The 19,694-nt window shown below is 39.4% G+C and overlaps 2 protein-coding genes across 4 annotated transcripts in view; one reads left to right on the top strand and one right to left on the bottom strand.

Moving 5' to 3' along the window:
• RBKS (ribokinase) overlaps nt 1-2,379 on the bottom strand; it is a 73,706-nt gene extending 71,327 nt beyond the window's left edge. For all 3 annotated transcript variants that reach the window (XM_034060381.1, XM_034060379.1, XM_034060380.1), the window contains exon 1: nt 2,202-2,379. In XM_034060381.1, the coding sequence (XP_033916272.1) occupies nt 2,202-2,251 (50 nt within the window). In that variant the 5' untranslated portion in view covers nt 2,252-2,379. The remainder of the gene's footprint in view (nt 1-2,201) is intronic.
• Nucleotides 2,380-6,067: 3,688 nt separating this feature from the next.
• Nucleotides 6,068-19,694, top strand: part of BABAM2 (BRISC and BRCA1 A complex member 2) — a 155,034-nt gene continuing 141,407 nt past the window's right edge. The window contains exon 1 of the mRNA XM_034060923.1: nt 6,068-6,223. Coding sequence (XP_033916814.1) covers nt 6,096-6,223 — 128 coding nt within the window. The 5' untranslated portion in view covers nt 6,068-6,095. The remainder of the gene's footprint in view (nt 6,224-19,694) is intronic.

Raw genomic sequence — 19,694 nt, 5'->3', positions numbered from 1 at the left:
ACAGGATATATTTAAACTATGTGCACATGGGGACTACATGGAGATTTCAGTAAGATTAAACTCTTGTCAGCTAAATTTAAATGCATTCTTTGTCTTCAGTGCCTTGCAGTCCTGTGCTAGTAACACAAAGAATGAGGCTGTCCCCTCTTTTTCAGAGGAAGCAAATCAGCTTATCACTAATAAAAAGCCCTTCACTGCTCCTTAAAGTAGAGACTAATAACAGTGAGTCAGATATATTCTTGTGATAGCATTTGTACAATTGAAGAAACCCTCCCAGCTGATTGAAAAGTGAAATGGCTTTTCTCCAACCACTTAATCTCAGTGTAACAGCATCTGTGGCTACAACCCATGGTTTAATCTCTGGTTTCAGTATGGCCAGTTGATACGGCTTCTAATAAATGACTGTGTTTCTATCATATCAAACTTGCAGCCAAAAAAGGGAGGGAGTTTTTTTGGGTTTTTTTTAAGTGTTAGGAAAAAAAAGAAAAAAAGCCCAATGCTGTGGCTGTCAGCAGTGCTTAACCTGCTAGACAATTTCTTGATGATTTCTTTCCCCATGTTTCAGAGAGACAGGAAAAGGAATGTCTTGTCATGTTTCATATTTTAATATAACGTCACAAGCATCTGATAGCTCATTCACACATAACGTCAAGATCTGTTCTACAAGATCTTACTGCGACTTACAAGACAATTACTCTCCTTGGAAAGCTGCCAGTGTGTTCTGCACGTTACATAAAACACTAAATCTTTCTGACACAGGTTCTACGATTATTTCAAGGCTTTTCACTGTTTCTGCTACACATGTCAATGCCTGAACCATACTTACTCCTCAACATATTCTTCTAATCATCGATTCTACACTTTCTTGACCCACAGGCTTTGATACAATTGTCTGGTGATGGAGGAATTGAGTTTTTTATTGCAGAATTCCCAGCAGGAGAAGCTGATGGAGTCCAGATACATATATCCTTTAAATCCTATTTTAACCAAGACTACATATGTAGTTTAAAACCAGATGTGTTTAAAATTGTGCAAATCAAAGACTGATTTGCAATACTAGGGCTGACCAGGTCAACTAGTGTAGGTTAGTATTTGCATCGTTGCCAAATCTTGCAATTTTGCTTGAATTTTTTGATATTTAGATTAATATTTTGATTATTTGATATTCACTATAAAGTGGTAGAACCAGGAGCTTTCATGAACTTCTGTACTTTAATCTTAAAATGAAGTTTCCAAATGTTACCTATGTACCAAAAAAAAGAGAATAAGACCCAAGTACCTAATTATAAATGCAAAATGCCCAGAAAAATGAATAAAAAGGAATTAAAACATTCCTTTAAAAAAAGGTTTCATAATTTAAACACAAGCTCTGGTGTGCGGAGGTGCTAAATTTTTGAGGGTTTCCCATTCCCACTTCTTACTCTGTTTGGATATGAGTAGCTTGGGAGGCCTCCTCCCTCTCTCATTTCAAAAGGTCACATAAAATGTTGTCTTCAAGCAATCAACTTACAACCTACTTTTCCACGGAGGTTATGTCAGTTTCATTGCATACTTTGACGCTGTTCTAGTGGAAACAAGTGCTTTGAACAGAGAATGTGTTACAGCTGACCAGCTTTATTTACTTTCATGAATTCGTTTCAAGCTCCTCTGTTGGTTAAGAGGCTCAGAGTTCACGATTCCCCATGCGGGATTACTACGAAATGCCGCTCTCCTGGCAAGCCTAACGCCGAGCCACCTAGCACAGCTGAAAACACAAACCCAAGTCTCCCTTCTCCCTACAGTTGCAGACAGCTGATCAAAGCTCCAGCACACAACACGTTCAAACTTCTCCCCGTTCCCACAGTCTTCTTTCAAAGCAGTATTTGCAGTGCTGACATCACCGGGCCCAGCCGCCCCCACAGCGGCTCCGCTCCTTCCCCCCTTGCCCCACCGCTACCAGCTCCCTCAGCCCAGGGCCGAGAGCTTCTCGTCGCCGCTCTCGGTGCCGACCCCAAGTCTCCGATCCTGGCCTGGGGGGAGACACAACACCCGCTGTCCCCGGGCTCACAGTGTGTGTGTGGGGGCACTCTGGCCCGGCCCGCACTCAGGAGGCGCAGGGAGCCGCTGCTCTGCCTCAGGCACCGTGACACCCTGCGCTCCCTCCCGTCACCTCGGGGTATCGGCCCCGTGCCGGGGCCTATCGGAACCCAGCGGGTACTAACCTGACCAGGTCGGTCATACAGGATCCCACAACCACCACCTCAGCGGCCATGGCGCCGGGGGAACGGGGTATCCCCAGGCCCAGCTGCCCGGGCCTTGGACCCTGGACCCGGCCTTCACGCCAGGCCCGGCCACCGCCGCGGCGGCGGCTTCACTCGTTGCCACGGGCAACGGGGGGGGGGGAGCGGCCGGCCCGCAGGGACCTTCGGCCTGGAGGGGTGCCCGTAGCGAACGCCTGCTGGCTAAGCCGCCCCCTCCTCTCCTTCGCTTCTCCCTCGCCCCACTCCGGCCGCAACGGACCCGCAGCCCCAGAACTGCAGTGCGGGCCAGTCCGCACAGGCACTGCGGCAGCCGCCAATAGCGGGGCCGGTGAAGACCCCTCCGGCCCTACAAGCGGCGGTGGCGGGGAGCGGGGCGGAGGTGCGCACGCCGCGCGGAGGGGCGGGAGCGCGCACGTCCGGCGCGGGTGGACGGGACGGGCGCGTGTCCGCGGCCGTTGCTAAGCGGTTGCTTTCCGGCCGCCGTAGGTATGGCGGGGCCCGGGCAGGGCCGGGGACGGGCGGGCGGGAGCAGCGCCCCTGCCGGCCCCGGGGAAGCGGCGCGGCGGGCGGCAGGCCAGGCGGGCTGGCTCCTTGTTTGCTTGCTTCTGTCCCGGTGCCCGCCTTCTCCGCCGGCCCCAGGGCGGCTGCGGGCCGGCTCTGAAGGAACTGGCCGGGAGGCGGCCCGGGGGCCGGTGTAGCCCCAGGTCACGGCTGGCCGAAGCCCGGTTCTCTCCCGGGCCGGGATGGAGCGGGGCGGCACGCAGCGGCTCCGGTGGTGGGCCCGCCGCCTCCGTATGGGGTGTCGGTGGGGCGGTGAGGAGCAGGAGCAGGGCTGGCAGGGTCAGCCCGGTGTGCGGCCTCTTTGCCAGGGCTGAGGGAGCCTGGGGTTACCCGGGGCTCTGCAGGCCCGCGGTGCTGCTCCCATCGCGGCTGGCAGGCGGGGCTGCCTTCGGTCACAGCGGGAGGAGGTGAAGGTGGTCGTGAGTTCCCTGGTTTCCCCACACGCAGACACCCGTTGCACCCTCGAAGTGAAACCCACAGGCCCAGCTTGCCGGCAGCCGAGCGAGAGGGCTGGTCTGGAAAAGTTTCCTTGCTCTTTAAGGCCTCCATCACAGTATTCACCTTTATCCTCGCTTCTCTTAATGCCCATAATGCTGTTACCGGTGGTGGGGAGCAGAGTACCTTGCATCCGGTGCCCAGCGCAGTGCCTGGGATCTTAGGGTTACTGTGAAGCATATGGTACATTTGCCCGAGTGCAAAGGATTCACTGTTAGTTTGTTCACTTCTTTCGGATGTTTTGTTTTCAGAGGGAAACAGTCTAGTGAATTTTGTTTTCCTTAACTCCCTTGAGTTTGTTTGTTTGTTTCAAATGCTGTGGGAAATTAAGCTGGGAAATAGAAGTGACAACTGAAACTTACAAAAGCAGTCCTAATTGCGTTAGAGTTTGTAAAGACCTCTAGTTACAAAATAAATTGGTGGGTTTAATTGGTAGTGACCTTGTGTATCTGGCTTGTTATGTAGAAGGTATTGTGAATCTTAAAGAAATGATGCAGTAAAACTAGGGAAAATGCCTAGTGGTCATTGGCATCTTGTTTTGACAATATCTGCGTATTTTACTAACAAAATGATAAGGAATCTCATCCTGCAGTTCATTTTGGAAGGTGCAGCTGTTGATCAGATCATCAACACCATGTGTATCTCTTTAACACCTCACAATTCTATTCTCGTAACAAGGTCCCCTTAACATGTCATTATCAGAACTGATTCTGAGGCCTGTGTATACCTTTAAGAATGCTAGGCGGCTACCTTGGTTTTAAGCATGTTTTTAATGATTAGGAAGTCATTGCTTTCTTCAGTCTAGCTGCCTCTCTGCTTGAGATGACCCTTCCCATCCGTGGAGCCAGCAGACTGAAACATGTTCTCTGTTTTAGCCATTCTTGGGCAAAGAAATTAGTGCGCAGAGAAGCTGCAGCTGCCCCATCCCTGGCAGTCTTCAAGGCCAGGCTGGACATGGCTTGGAGCAATCTGACCTATGAAAGGTTTCCTAGGGGTTAGAACTAGATGAGCTTTAAGATCCCTTCCCCCCAGAACCATTCCATGATTAGTTTAAACTCATGTTTTATTAGTGGTTCAATCTAAGCCATTCAACTTTCTGCTGAAAGAGGTCAAGTATAGGCTTGTGGTCTCTCTCTGGGGAAGAATAAAGGTGAGCAGGCAGTAATTTTTGGTAGAAAAGTAACAAACAGGAGGTAGCATCTTAAATAGCTGTGAATGTTTACTAAGTGAACTTAAGTAGTTGCCTCTTGTCAATTACAGCAAATCAAATATGTGGAGAGTGTGTTCTATGTTATGACATGGATATTTAATCTTCAGCTTTTTGTCTACCATAAAATGTAAGAATCAGTATATTGAAGATAATTGCCATTTTTAGGAACTCCTAATTTATTAGTCTTTTTGTTTGCCTTGGAGTATCTGGCCTTTGCTTTATTCAGATACATTCCAACTAGCTAGGATAAATACGCTTTCTTGAACACTGCTTCACACTCCTTCAGTAGGAATGACTTTCACGAGAACAAAATGTGTAACTTTAATGTTGCTACCAGTTCCAGGGAGTTACCAGTTTGTGGAATATCCCTTAGTTACCAACTAATACTTGTAAACCTAGTGTTAGAAACAACAGTAAATTGCAACTGTTGCCATGAGTTGTTCACACCCTCTTTATAGAACGCTTATTAGTACAGCAGCCCATATGGGGCATTTTGTAAGGAAGTAAATACAGTATGTATTGGTGGTTTTCAATGAAGTGGATGCTTCTAAAAAATAGCTTTTAATGGTCAGAATTTGAATATGAGCTCTTCTAACCCACTTATCAGTGGCATATTTATGTTACCTTGAGTCATTTATGGCTTTGTTTTCTCAAAGTTCAGTTAATTTTAAGTTGACACTCTCTGCCTAAGAATATGCTCGAATATGATAACTTAATATTTTAAGAGGTTATCCTTTTTTTCTCCCATTTCTCTTGCTACAGTCTGTTGTCCACATACTATAGCCTTTTGGGGGTACAATGAGTTAAAATGTGTGCATGTTCAATTTCTGCCTTTCAGCTAAAAGGTGTGTGCTAACTTAGTGGACTAACTGATATAGCATAAGGTCACACAATTACAAGCACTTCTTTAAAAAGGCATGCTTAAATTGTGCATGCATCAGCTTCCTGATCTGTTTTGTGAATGAAGATGCCTTTCAAAGAGTATGGCAATACCACGGAAAGAAAAGCAGTGTTAGCTTTTAAAACGCATTGTGAAATGCTGTAAATAGCTACCTAATGGAAGTAATGTGAAAGTAATACTGATTAAGGTTAGACAAGTGGTATTAGAAATTACAAATGAGAATGCGAAGAGACAATCAAACCCTTGCTCCCATTGCAATTGGTAATGTAAGTGCCATTGATTTTGGTGGAAGCAGAACAGATGTGGCTTGTCAATTACAGGCTCCTGATGGAAACACTCATGAGAAGGGACAGGCTGTGAAGTGTCAGAGTGGCCATCAGTTTTAGTTCTCTTTCTTGTAGGGATAGGGTCTTAATTAAAGGAGCCTAGGACATATGTCTGTTTCTATCTTGATGTTGAATAAATGGGCTTCATTGAACGTTGCTGATGTGTTTATTATTTTCTTTATAAAGCTGTGCACACTTCAGTTACTCTACATTCCCGATTCTTGGCATGCATAGATTTTTTTCTGTCCATGTTTGCAGAGTACATGTGATTTTACATCAAATAAGTAGGATATTTTCTGATTTTATTTTCCCCTTACTATCCTTGTGCAGCTCAAGACATAAGGAAAGAGGAACATACCAAAATGTCACCTGAAGTAGCCTTGAACAGAATTTCTCCAGCACTCTCACCCTTTATTTCCAGTGTGGTCAGAAATGGAAAAGTGGGACTGGATGCTACCAATTGTTTACGGATTACAGACTTGAAATCTGGGTAAGTGATCCTCATCCAGAAGGAATATCCAGCCCCTTACAGTTAAGATGTCCTTCTAGGACTGAATTTTATGAGGTTCATGTGTGTTTAAGCATTTCCAATATATCTGGAACTGACATCCTAGCTACATTATTTTTTGTCTTACTACTATTTCATAGTTTGGGAGACTTAATTTGTCATGTTGTTGGCAATAATACTCTTGTTAAAACACTTCCATTGCCGCCACTTGATAGTGCCTGTTTTCAGCAGCAAGATAAACACTTTTTCTTGCTGTTTATCACATGCTTACTCGATCTTTTCTGTGAATTAAAAACTTGAAGATAAATTTGTGTGACCTTGCCTTTAGTCAGGAATATGCTAAATAAGAAAAGAATGTTTGTGACTCCCTCAAGATCAGCACATCAAATGGCTAAGGGCCAAGTGCTTGAAATGGGCCAAGCTACTCCTTAATTTTGGGAGGGTATATATATATCAAACAGCAATAAAGTGTGGGATTCTGATGTACAAAGGGGGTTTGGTGTGTAACCACTGTGAATAATACATGGGGAAAGTGAAGTGCTTACAGTTTGCTTTAGGCATTGGGCAGGGAGGGGAGACACCTAAGGTCACTGATAAAAGAGTACTTGAAATGGGGTGTGTTTGGAACAGCATTGCTCTTTTAGAGTTAGGCATCTAATGGCATCCCTGATTCAGGTATTTGATACTGGAATTCAGACCCTGAAACTGGCTTATCTTAAGGTGTCTAAATCATGGCTTGTGTACAAACTGCTGCTTTGTGTATAATTTTCAATGGTAGTGTAACCCATCTTGAGAACCACCACAAATCACTGTTGTTTAAAATTTAGTTCTGCTGAAAACCTTGTTTAATATGCTTCTGTAGGCTGCATGTTTCTGATAGTTACAGTGCCTTTTCAGGAAGGAGGTGTCAATTCTAGTGTTAGTTTGAAAGGAACCATTTCTTCCCTGTAAGGCCCTGTGACAGATTTTCTTAGTCTGAGAAGCTATAACTTTGTTGCTAGTGATGTCTGCTTTGGCATTTAGGCTTGCAAGTTATCTGAGATAGACTGTCTATGCATCAGCTGCTGTCATTTCATGCTAGACATTGCTTTCTCTTGAACTAAGCTCCCACCTCAGCCTTCCTAGAAGACCTCTTACGTTTCCCCTATTGAATCTGAGAATGCAAAATAAGTTGGAGAAAAAACACAGTAGTCTGGTGGTGGAAGTATCAACTTGTTGGGAGGTAGAGAAGGGTTTTGCTCTCTGCCCAATGAATGCTTATGCTACCTGTCTTTAAAAGAATAGATTAAAATGATACGAAGTGGTATTCTCCAGCTGACTTTTTCAGAGGTATTTAGAATAAAGTGTCTGAAGTTTACAGCCGGTGATTTTTACCAAGATGATCTTGAATTTACTGTGATAAATCTTGAATGTTTTTTAGGGGTTTGTTTGAAAAACTAAAACCTGCCCTAGCAGCACCTGTTACCCAAACCCAAGGATTCAAATCATGTATTAACTGTGAACATGGTGTCTACAATGCAAATACAACACCTGATAGAGATTGGACTGTATATTGTGAAAGACATAGGCTCAGCTGGATGCAAGTGCTAGCAATTTATTTATTTTTTTCTTGTTCCGGAGCATAAAGAATGAGGTTCATTTCTATGTTGAGGCTTTTTTTATGGCTTGAGGTTATTAAGAGCTGGAGTAGAGATAATTAAGATCCTGCATTTAGTTGAGAATTACTGTTTAAGGTGATTTCTTTTTGGGGGGGGTTGTACTAGTAAGTTTCTTAAAAGCTGTATTGTAAATGGGATTTATTAGCAATTGCTTGAAGCTTGTTTAAAATATAAACTTCATGCATGTGGGGTTTTAGAAGAGATTTTTGTGTTGCAAATAAGTAATTGCTACTTTATTTATGAAAGGAAAACATTGGCTTTATGCATTGGTGTGTAAATGCAAAGTTTTTTGTCATTTCTGCTTTATAGGTAAACAGTGTAAAATCAATCAACATAAGAATCAATTACAGAGAAGTCCTTCCATAACTCAAGATGTCATTCAGTGGTCTTTAACCTTTGATACAGGAACCTTGGGGACTCCACAGATTGTTTTTGAGAGGCCTATCTATATCAGTTGATAAATAAAAAAATCCACAACCCACCATATTGGCAGGAGATGGGAATTTGTTGCTGCTTCTTAAGGAGGAGAGTCCAAAAATGGGTTGAAAACCATTGCTCTGTTCTCCCTATCCTTTTATTTCAGGACTAATCAAACCCTGGTATACAGAAGGAATAGCAGGCAGAGATAAATGCAGGCAATATCCACATGAAGAAACAGAAGTATAAGCATGTAGAGGTTGGATATAAGAAAGAAGAAAATGAGGAGAACCTTTGCTGGAGAAATAGAGATGAGGTTCAAGACATTAATTGCAAAACTCCCTTTAGTTTCAGTGAAGCAGAATCGGGCTTTAAACAGTGGAACGGGAAGGTGAGGAGGAGGTACTAGATGAATGTTTGATGTTAAATAAAAAGTGGTTCTTGATCTCAAATGAATATGACCATTTATAAAAAGTATCAGTTCAGAAACTTTGCTTTCAAATAGTGATTGCACAGTTGTTTACACATGAAAAGGGCTGTAAACACATCTCTTCCATAGTCTAGATTGTTATTACAAAATAGATGAGTATTTTATGCTATAACTGGTGTGTTGTGTGGAAGATTTTGAAGTCTAAAATAAATTAAATTTTACTATAACCTGTAAGATGTTAAAATATTTAAAGTTATCATCTTAACTGTTAACTCCAATAACAGAAGCATCTGGAAGCTTCTGGGACAAGGGGAGAAGCTGCATGGCTGTTCCACTGTCATGTACCACACTGTTATTCTGATAGAAAATCAGGGGTTACTGTAGTTATCCCAGTTCCCTGAGGAACTGGTGCTTTACAGTTATAACAATGCAAAATGTACAAACTGAAGATCCATCCATTCTCATTTCTTAGGATTTCGAAATGAGTTGTAATTTAAAAGAGAATAATGATAACATATTGAATACGGTGAGATCTCTAAGGCCTTGCCCATTCAGAGCCTTTGTTTTGACATTCTCAACTCAAAGTGGAAAGAATTTCCCTTTCAATTCATCAATGCAAGATCAAGTTCCAGGTTTATTAGTCTGTCATGTCAGTTGGTTTTGATTTGTAAATGCCAAACATGTTAAGCCTTTAATTATTTGAAAAGTCGATCCGTATGTCAGATGGTTTTAGTAAGGAACTTATTTTGCACTTATTTGAACTTACTGCTAAGAGTGACTACTTAGGTTTGTTGTGTTTTATAAACTGTATTAAAGAGCTGATGTTAGATTAGAAGTATGAAGTATGATGATATGTTAATTTGCTTTGCTTGGTAGTGTAGGAGGGAAATATGTCATAGTAAAGAAATCCTATTGTTTTGCAGTCTTTGAGTATGTAAATGTTTTATAATGATATGTTATGGTTCCATAATGTCTGTGTGTTTTACAAACTTATTAGACAGTACCAGTCTCATCAGACACTTAAATACATTTACATCTAAGAGCAGGACCTTCAGAAACAAGTCCTGTTTATAGAAATTAAATGACCACTGCTTGTGTAAAGTGAGTAAAGTTTAGCGGGTACCCTGAACTGAGCTCAGCAATATGACATGACAGGAAAGAAGGAAAATCTTCAATGGAAATAGTAATAAAAAGTTAGGTGGCTAATGCTGCAGTGCTGTTATCTTCTTGTGAAAGGGGCTCCAGAGTGAACAAACCAGAACCTGAGTGTTGGGTCACATCTAAAATACAGCACCGTTAGCAGCATTGATTCTGGTGATAAGAAAACCCTGGCGGCATCTCTGTTTCATTAATAAAAGACATTCTTTGAGATGACAGAGTGGATCAAAGCATTAACTCCTGCATAGGTTATTACCTTGTTCTAGACTCAAAGAAAATACTGCTGCCAGTTGACTCAATGCCATGTATTGTATCATTCAGTAAATCTCAAGTGGTGTCTCTCTGAAATAATGACCCATCTTAATTAGATATTAAAATCTACTCATAACCAACTGAATTGTGGCTAAGGCATTTTTCTTAGCATTTATGCATATAATCATGGGAAAGATGTTGAAGTGATTATTAGGTAGATTTAGAAATAGAGGACATTTTCCTGTGTGAAGGGTGTTTAATTATTGTATAATGTAGAATTCAATTATTTAAGAGACTGCTGCTTTTCCTATGGTATATTGTAATAGTGAAAAACATATTTGTGGTGGCCATTGCCTTTGAGAACTCCTTTTCTTTTTTGGGGGGGAGGTGTTTGTTGTTTTTGTTTTCTTTTCCCCTACAGCTGCTCATCAGGGCCCATGCTTGAGCCCAAATTATGCTGCAAGCCTATTCTTACCCAGCAAACTTTGCTTTGTTTTTTAAATTACTTTGATGTGTTGCACCAGCCAGGATTTCAAAATGAATACAGTGATTTAAAACTGCATATATTAAGATTCTATTTTTTAAAGATATCCACTCATAGCAAGACTTTAAATTTCATACTTGTGTGGTTCTACTTTTTGCATATTTATGAGGAGATTAATTGTGGAATTTTGATGTAACTGGTTTGTAGTAAATCGTGTTGGTATTCTGTTCTTTGCTCTTGTCTGATTTGCTATTGATTTCTGCATCTTTACTTGATATTGAGCTGTGTTTACAATCAGTGTGTTCCTAAAAGAAACCTATGTGAAGAGTGGTCAAAAGAATCTTGTAGATTCTGAAGTAATGTTTAACATACAAATATATTATCAAGCTGTAATAAGCTATTTATAACTTTATTGCCCTGTTTCCTAGTGAGCAGTGATGATTTACTCTTTTGTGTTATCAAGTAGACTGCAATATGGTTTGGTATTTCCCTTTCTTTTTGGGCATTTCCCTTTTCAAAGCAAATATGCATTTTATGTGCGTATTTCATGAAATCATATTGTTTTTGACTCTGAAATACTATTACAATACTGTAGTGGTTATTTAAAGCTTCTGCTTGATCTTTTGATTAATTTAAACTGAAAGAGTCAACTTCAGTTACTTGATAAAAGTTCACATTCCATCAGTCATATTGGTATTTATAGAGGGTTTTTTAACATGCATTCTGTTTATGTATGAAGTTTAATGAGTCTGACTCTTCTGAATGCAATTACTATGAAAAGCTCTTTTAAAACCTGATAATGTTCTGAGTATAATGTATACTTGAAAGGATTGGCAATTTCTGGGTGAGGTATGGTCTTACGAGTCCTTTACTGTTGTATTGGATAAGTCATAAACTGTTACTTTTGCACAGAGTGGGTAATTTCTGATAATAAATACATCTCTTCACTACAAAGAATTTTATTACTTGATGCCAAGCAAAATGTAACAGGCTGAAGTTCTGATGGGACCATGTTGAGAGAGTTATCACTGTGGAGGAGCGCTTGGAACTTCAAACAGCAGTTTTTCTGTGCTGGTCCAAAAAGGCAGTCCCCAGGATTGCTCTTTCCTGCGTTCACTTCTGAATGTTGAAAAAACAAAGACAAATGTCTGTCTGATAAAGATCTAAGTGTTATATGCGTACATTTCATAGTGGTTTTGTAAATACTCTTCACAGAGTTTAGGGTTTTTTTTAATATTAATTTTAAACAATGTACTTGATGTTGTTCAGGAAAAAGGTGTGTTTGTCAGTTTCAAGTGCTATGAGTAAAGAAAATACTGTAAATAGTAAAAGTAATATTAGACAATTGTGGTAACTTGGGCTCTAGTTTGAAAGACTACATAGGTTTTCTTAAAATTTGTTCGATTTAGATACTGCACAGTATGTATTTGCTGGTATTTTTAGTCTGGGACAATGAGTGATGAGTGACTTGCTCTTCTCTGACCTTGAAAAAACTGCATGTAATGTCTACCAGTTCTATGCTTTAAATAAAAGTGAAAAGAAGCTATTTGATGCAGATGCTGTTTCTTTTCCAGTTTGTTTAAAGAGAGTATCACATGATGTAGTACTGATATATGTGCCAAATACAGTTGGAAAGATGTATCTTTGCAAGGTATGTTGGTAATTCATTGAACACCTGAAAGCCAGGGCTTGCATTAATACATTGTATGTCTCTGTCCAGCACTTTCTGCTATTGGAACAGATGTTTGTCTTATTTCTTTGCGTTGTGCATCATTGCAGGAGAAAAATTCCTAAGACTATTTTTTGTTGTAAGATAGCTAAAAATCTAATCATTTGGTACATGGTAGAATTTCTTTATAACATTTGTTTAATGTGAGCTGGATAGATCTCTTGCATAGATTTTTGGATGCATATTACATTTCACTAGAAGCTGAGAACAACTGGCTTTTAATTATTTATTCAGAGAAGAATGCATTCCTGAATAGCTGGTTGGTAAATTCTTCCAGCCTTACCTATGCAATTATATTTCATGTATGCCTGACTCTCTCATACATATATACACATACATGGCATAACATTAAATAGCTGGTATACAGTTGTAATAAAGCTGAAGCAAAATATTGATTTTGTTTGTTTGTTTTATGCTGTTTGTTGCAGTCATTGTCTGATGAGTTTAGAGGCTTTAAAAGCATAGGAGGTAATCAGAGGCTCAGTCTTGACAGACCTGTATGTAGCAATGGTGAAGATAGCTGCTTCTGCCATGTTTATATTGCAGCCAACAGAAAGCAATGGGAATATTTCTGTAAATTGATTCTGTGAGTCAGTGATAGTAAAAGAAGCAAATTATTAATTTTTGAGAACAATCTGTACACAGTTGTTCTCTAACTGGGGGAAACTATGAAAGCTTTTCCTTATGATGTTATTGATCACCATGTAAACCTGTGTCACTGTCATAAGAGTCTCTTCTGCTGATGCTTAAGCTGGTATCTGTCTCTCCGTTGGTGCCTTTTTAAATGCACGCTTTTAAGTGCTTTGGTATCTCTCAAACCATCAGTTGTATACTATACTATACTTTAGTATATATAAATATTATACTAATATATACTATTCTGAGTGGTGGAGAATTATTTCTGATCATTAAGGTAACTTTGTCCAGTCCTGAATTTGCACTGTAGGTTTAATATCTTAAATTCAACTGGAAATTGAATAAACACACCACTGCAATGCTTTTCCTGAGCTATTTTAATCTCTTTCTTGATATGTAGCTTGGGCATTTACTTGGCACTGCACAATGTAGACGTACCTTGAAGCAACTATTGTCTAGCAGAAAGTGAGCATCTGAAAAGAATACTTTGAGCTGTATATGTAAGTGAATAGATTTGTTTGCTCTTGAAATTGATGTTTTATTGAACATAGTGAATTCAATCCTTGAGGTAAAGGTAATCCATAGAAAAGTAAAAGTTGTTAAAAGAGAACAGTCTTGGTTTGTCTTTCCCGACAGAAGGCAAACCACTCCGCAGTGTAGGCCACAGGTTCCTTTCTTTGTAATCTGTGGTATATGGCTGAAAGAACAAAATTAGGCCACTGGGATGAGGGGTTTTGTTTGTTTGTTTTGCTTTGCTTTGTTTTTTTACTGTAAAATAACCCAACCCAATGGGATTGAGTTAATTAAAAAAACCTGCAGAATTCCATTATGGAAAAGGGGCAAAAAAAGCCAAATATAAAATCCTCTAAAACAATATTTTCCTAAAATCCCAAAACAAAACCCCAGATCCCTGTGCATCACTGCAGTAATATTTGTAAACCAAAATTAGGACAGAGTACCTGTTGCTCTGTTTTGGATTATGTATTCTTTGTTCAATAGAAACACTTGTTGGGATTATTCTTGTTCATAGTTAGGGTACCAGTGATCTTTCAAAATGTCTCCCACTTTACATTATTTGTGTGAAATAAATTGCTTAGAAAATAAGAGACTTTGGCTCCTACAGCCAATGTTGGGAGCAATGCTAAATGACTTATTAAAGATATGTTTATAATAGCTTAGCTTTTGTGACTTGCTGTATGAATATGCTCTTTCTGTGAACACTTAAAGGATCTGAAACTGCAGGTGGTAGACTATAATTTCATTCTTGGTGAAGAGTAGTTCTCTTACAGAGTAATCTAGAAGTAAAAATGTTCCTTATCTGGTGGTTTTCTTTCTTCAGAAATTGAATTCACATTAGAGAACAGTAGAGGTAGAACATGAGAGAGTATTAGATGCTATTTCATTACCAAGTAATACATAATCAAATGGCAGTTGTGAAAATATGAAGCAGAACTTTAAATCTGCCAGGAGGGGAAAGAGATGAAGTAAATCTAAAGGATGCATCTGCCACTCCTTCATGTGTTCTCTAAAACTTTGCTTATGAGTTTCAAGGATTTGACGTGCACCTGGGTTTACCTTACAATGAAGTAGCCCCTTTTCCCTTGCCTGAATGTGTGACAGAAAAGTAGTTTATGAACTGCAAATTCACTAAAGTGAATGGAGTGTTATCCCATTGCAATTGTCTTGTTTCTGTTGGTTTTTTCCAATCACTCCTTCATTAACATTTCCATCTTCTGTTTCTGTTTTATTGTTCTGGGGAGCAAGTGTGCCATGTGTAGTTTGTAAAGAGTTACAGCCAATTACCAGACTATAAAAGATCTTGCTTAGTGATCAGTTTGGTTATAGAAGATGTTTGAAAATCATGTTTGTAAAGCATGTTTTGTTGTAAATTTTCTTTTGTCAATTGGTTGTAATTTGTACCATTATTACCATGTACCAATATGTACCATGTACCAATATGTACCATTATTAGCTCCCTGAGACCCAATCATAATGAGCTCCCACCCTATATGGGGATTTTACACGTGGAAACCTTTGAAATGGACTATTCTTTGGAGATTTTCTTTCAAATACACCTTAAAGTATAGAAGATGTGCTGGTAGCAACTCTGTCTTAATGCTCCTTTTTGTAGTGGTGCATTCCAACCTGTCCTTCTATGGTGGCTGGAAAAGAGCTCTTCTAAATCCAGCTTTCCTAGGCTAAATGAACAGATAGTTTGTGACACTAAAAAAATTGCAATCTTGCAGGTTTTGTGTATGCTTTCTTTTAATGTAGAAGTTCACTGAGAATATATATATATGTATGTGTGTGCTTCCTCTGTTTCCCTCCTAGAGACTGGGCTGAATGCCTGCTTCCAGCAGATGTAGCTGTACTTTGGGAAACTGAGGGACACCTGCCACAAGAACAGGGCAGATGTGAAGGAAATTTGTAGTTCTAGAAGCAGGCCTAAAGCTCTCCCCACCTGCAACATCTGCTTTGGCAAGCTCTCACTCATATCATGTAAATCTACACTTTCTGTTAACATTCAGCTACTGCATTTGTTTTACTAATGACAGTCGTTGGATGCTTTTGGGTAGTGTTTCTAGTGAAAGCAGGTTGCTGGCAGCTGAATCAATCTTAGTGATTTGAACTTGGCTTTTTAAGAAACACTACTCTGCCTGTGGATACAGAAGGGAAGCGAGGCATTGTTTTCTTAGGGTATGTGTTCTGCCTAGTATCCCACTCCTTTTCTGAAAGTTCCAGTTAGTATGATGAACTTCATACAAGAAAACATAAATACGTACATAAAGTAAGATCAGCACTGAGAGAAGATGAAGGTTTTATTGGGAATATAGTTGACATATGTGGAGACACCTTGGAATTTCCCAGTTCAGAACTATGTCTTGAAATGCTGTTACAATTGTGGGATATTATCCACATTGACAGGATATATAAACAATATCATCATCAGTATTACAATACCAAAAGTACTCTATACTTTTTTCTTTCTATTGTAATATTCTACTAGGTTTAAAGAAACCAGCTAGGTTACAAATGAATGTAATGAAGTTTTCTTATGTGTTGGAAAGTTCCTTGGAATAATTATCAGTGGGCTTTCAGATTTGAGTATTTTAATTAAAATGTGTAACTAAGTAGTGATCATTCTAATTGTAACTGGATTTTATTTCCCGAAAGCAGTGGTGTGTGTCTTTGTTTTTTAAGTCAAGTCCTTCTGTCTCATATGTGTAATTCATATGTTTGTACGAAGAAGGGGAACTGAAGATGAATATTGCTTGACTAGACCATCTTTCCCATTTCAGATTTGGCCTGATTGACAGAATTTTTGTTGGATCTGTTGGTTTTCAGTAGCAGCTGCTCAGCACTCTTGTGTATTTGCAGGCCTCTAGGAACCTGTAAAGCTTTGTGCACTGTTGCATGGAGCTGCAATGTGATACAGGTTTTCACTGTCAGTGTCAGCTGTTAAAATGCCACTTTTGCCATTTTTCTGTTTCTTGATCCTTGCAAAAAAATCCCTATCACCTGCTGGCCTTCTTTTCACTCTCCTCCCCCTTCCATACACTTTAATTATTCTTAATGCCTCTGTAGATGACTTACCCATCTGTTGTGAGTTCTGCAATTAATTCTTAATTAAAAGGGGTAAAATAATGTGTCTTCAAGGAACACTGGAGCAGATTTCCATCTACAAAAATGGGAGGGAAAAAGAATCTAGAGGCTGTTCTACTTGAGTTTAACATTACGGTGTTTTTCTTAGCAAATACCACATAAGAGCTTTGGGTGGAGTTTTGAATTTGCTGCCTCACACTAGTAACAAGGGATTTACTTGTCTTTGCCTCTGAATTATATTTGACTCTTGCTGACAGAACCTTCAGCTTCTAAACCCCTGACTGAATTGCCTCATCATTACAAAAATAATCCTCATTTTCTTCTCTAACCTTTTGTGTTGTGAAAGGAGCTTGACCTCCTTTTCCCCCTAACAGTATCTTTGTGTGACACACATAAGAACAATTAGAAATGTATTCTAGGTACTCTGGAGATGGGAAGGGTTGGGAATACAGCCAATGGTCAGAATGTACTTTGTGGTGTTGCTCTTTTTATTTGTTGTGTGGGTTTTTTTAGCAGTGTTCTCCATCAGGGTATCTCTGATGTTGTGTGACACTTTCTTGGCTTTTACATCAGCAGCCTGGTGAACAAAAATGTTGTCTGTTATCCAAAAAGTACTGATCCTCAAGAACAGCAAATGCAGCAGACTAAGCATCATGAGATTAAAGAAGCCTTTGCATTTCTTGCTGTTTGGTTTAGGCAGTCTGAGTATTAAGCTCCTAAAATTATAGGGGTTATGGGTTGGGTTTTTTTTAAGTCTTTGGATAGACTAAATACTTATTTCCAGACTCTAAGGATTAAGGTGGTAAACACTTGGGTTCTTGTTTCATTGTGACCCTTCAGCTGGCACAGAACTTATTTTTTGCTAAGATCTTACCAGATCCCAAATAATTTAAGACTGTTTGTCTTGGAAATACTTTCACGTGGTGCTTGTAGATGACTAGTTGATAGGAAGACCACATTGAAATCTAGGGCTATCACGGTCCTCCTTATTGTCAAATATCTAAGTGGCTCAGAAGGGAAAGGGTTTTTGGTTGGTTGGTTGATTTTTAACTTAAGCGAAACAGAAGAAGAGTTAATTAAAGAGAATTGTCAATTATAAATGCATTAGTAGAAGAGAAAACCATGATATGAAGCTTACCTATTGCTGCCGTTCCAGAGGCTTTTTGAATACTCTGGGAAGAAGGATTGATTCTGCAAAAACAATGCCTTCTGCCATAGCTATCACTATAGGCTGCTGCCTTATTCCAAGCAGCAAAACTGAGTAACTTTCCTGATGTTTTTATTTATTTATTTATTTATTTCCCTCTTGGACAGTCTTTCCTGTTTCCTTCTGTGGCTGGTAAAGAATTCTGAACATTTCTAACTAAGCATCTGGTGCTGACGATGACCTTTTATTTGAATAAGAACTCGTTTAATTTATGTGTGTTTTATTTACTGCAAACGAAACCTTTCCCAACAGGTCACAGACAATTCCAACTGTAAGATGCATCAAACACTGCATGAAGGAATGTTCTACTTCTACTTGGAATACATATTTCATAAGAATGTAATGTATCTCTGCTCGCTTAATCTGCTGTTGTTGCTCAAGGAATTTAGCTAAAGTCTGCTGAGAAAGGGAAGAGTTTATATTCAGCTATGGTTTCTTGCATACTCAGTTTCATCGACTAGATTCCAAATGTAGTTCTCAGTACAACTCCTGAAAAAGGCAGTATGGTTTTAAGCAGTACTTTCAAGGATATTCCTTCATCCTGGAAACTTGTCAAGTGAATGATTCTTTGATGTTTTCATAGGGAAACCATTGTGGGCAATCTTGTGGCATGGCATTAATCATGTTATGAAGATTAATGCCTATCACTGCTCTGAGCATCAGTGTTAATCCTTGCTTCCATGGCTTTCCTATGTAAAATGTTGACTATTTAGATGAAGATATGCAAACTAGTGTCATATTTTTCTGTGAATGAAGAGGGAGATAGCACATCATTCATCATGAGATGGAGTCAGCTTCTAAAATTAATATTCAACATGAGGTATTACTGTTCTATCTGTCAATTTCCTGTGAAAACAGGACAACAGATAATCTTTAACAGACCTTGTTAAAAGTAATTCCTTTTCACCGTGACTTTTTTGTGGACCACATTCATTAAAAGGATCAGCAAATGTAAAATCTTACACTTCAGAGAAGATAGAGGTCATATCTCTGGGTTGGGTGTATTTGTAATTATAAAAGGTTCTGCATACTAAGGAAATTCAGGCAGATGTCCATAGCCAGGCCGTTATCTGTGGCTATCTGTTAGGATAAGGTCATATGTAGATTGCTAGATATACCAAAGTTTTGATTTGCCATAGAAGTTTTGCTCTTTTACTGTTTATACTAAAACGTAGCTGCCTCCTTTCAAATGAACGCATGTAAGGTTTGTGCTTGATTGCTTAGCCTGTCACAGTTGTTGAACCCTCTTGCACAGCCTAGCCAGAGTAATCTGGGAAAGAAAGACTGTGAATACTGTCACTTTCTATCACTTCTATACCAGTAAAATGAAAAACATCTCTAGTGGAGTTCAGTAATCTAGGTGAAGTACTTAGTATTGCTTTTAGGGATATTTGTCATTAAAAAAGGCTTTTATTTTAATGTTGTAGAATATTCTACTTTCCCTAAGTATTTCCAAATGGCCCATTGTACTAAAAGTAAAAACTGCAGGGTATTTGCAGGATCAGAAAGCTTTTTTTGTCTGCTGAAAAGATAACAACAAAGTTATTTTGATGGTATTTGAGAAATGTGTCTCAGACTGTGACCTATGATACCTTGAAAGAATCTTCCATTAAATATTAACGGATGTTGCAGAGATAGTTTTGAACCTGCAAAGGAGTTTTTTGTTTTGCTTTTTTTGTATGCTTCCTGGAATTTGCCTTCTACATGATGTAAGCCTTAGAAATTACTTGAAAGTAGATAATACTTTCATATCTATAGCTGTTAAATTCATTGACAGCCATTAAAGCACCATACTGATGGGCACTCCTGTTTTGCTGTTCTCACCTACTAAAAAAGGAAAGCATCTTTGAAAAAACGATATTCTTTTGTTGTTTCTGTT

This window comes from Melopsittacus undulatus, chromosome 3 (genome assembly GCF_012275295.1).
Source record: "Melopsittacus undulatus isolate bMelUnd1 chromosome 3, bMelUnd1.mat.Z, whole genome shotgun sequence".
Classification (NCBI taxonomy): domain Eukaryota; kingdom Metazoa; phylum Chordata; class Aves; order Psittaciformes; family Psittaculidae; genus Melopsittacus; species Melopsittacus undulatus.
The sequence above is the reverse complement of the archived record's forward strand: the minus strand, read 5'-3'. Positions and strand labels throughout refer to the sequence as shown.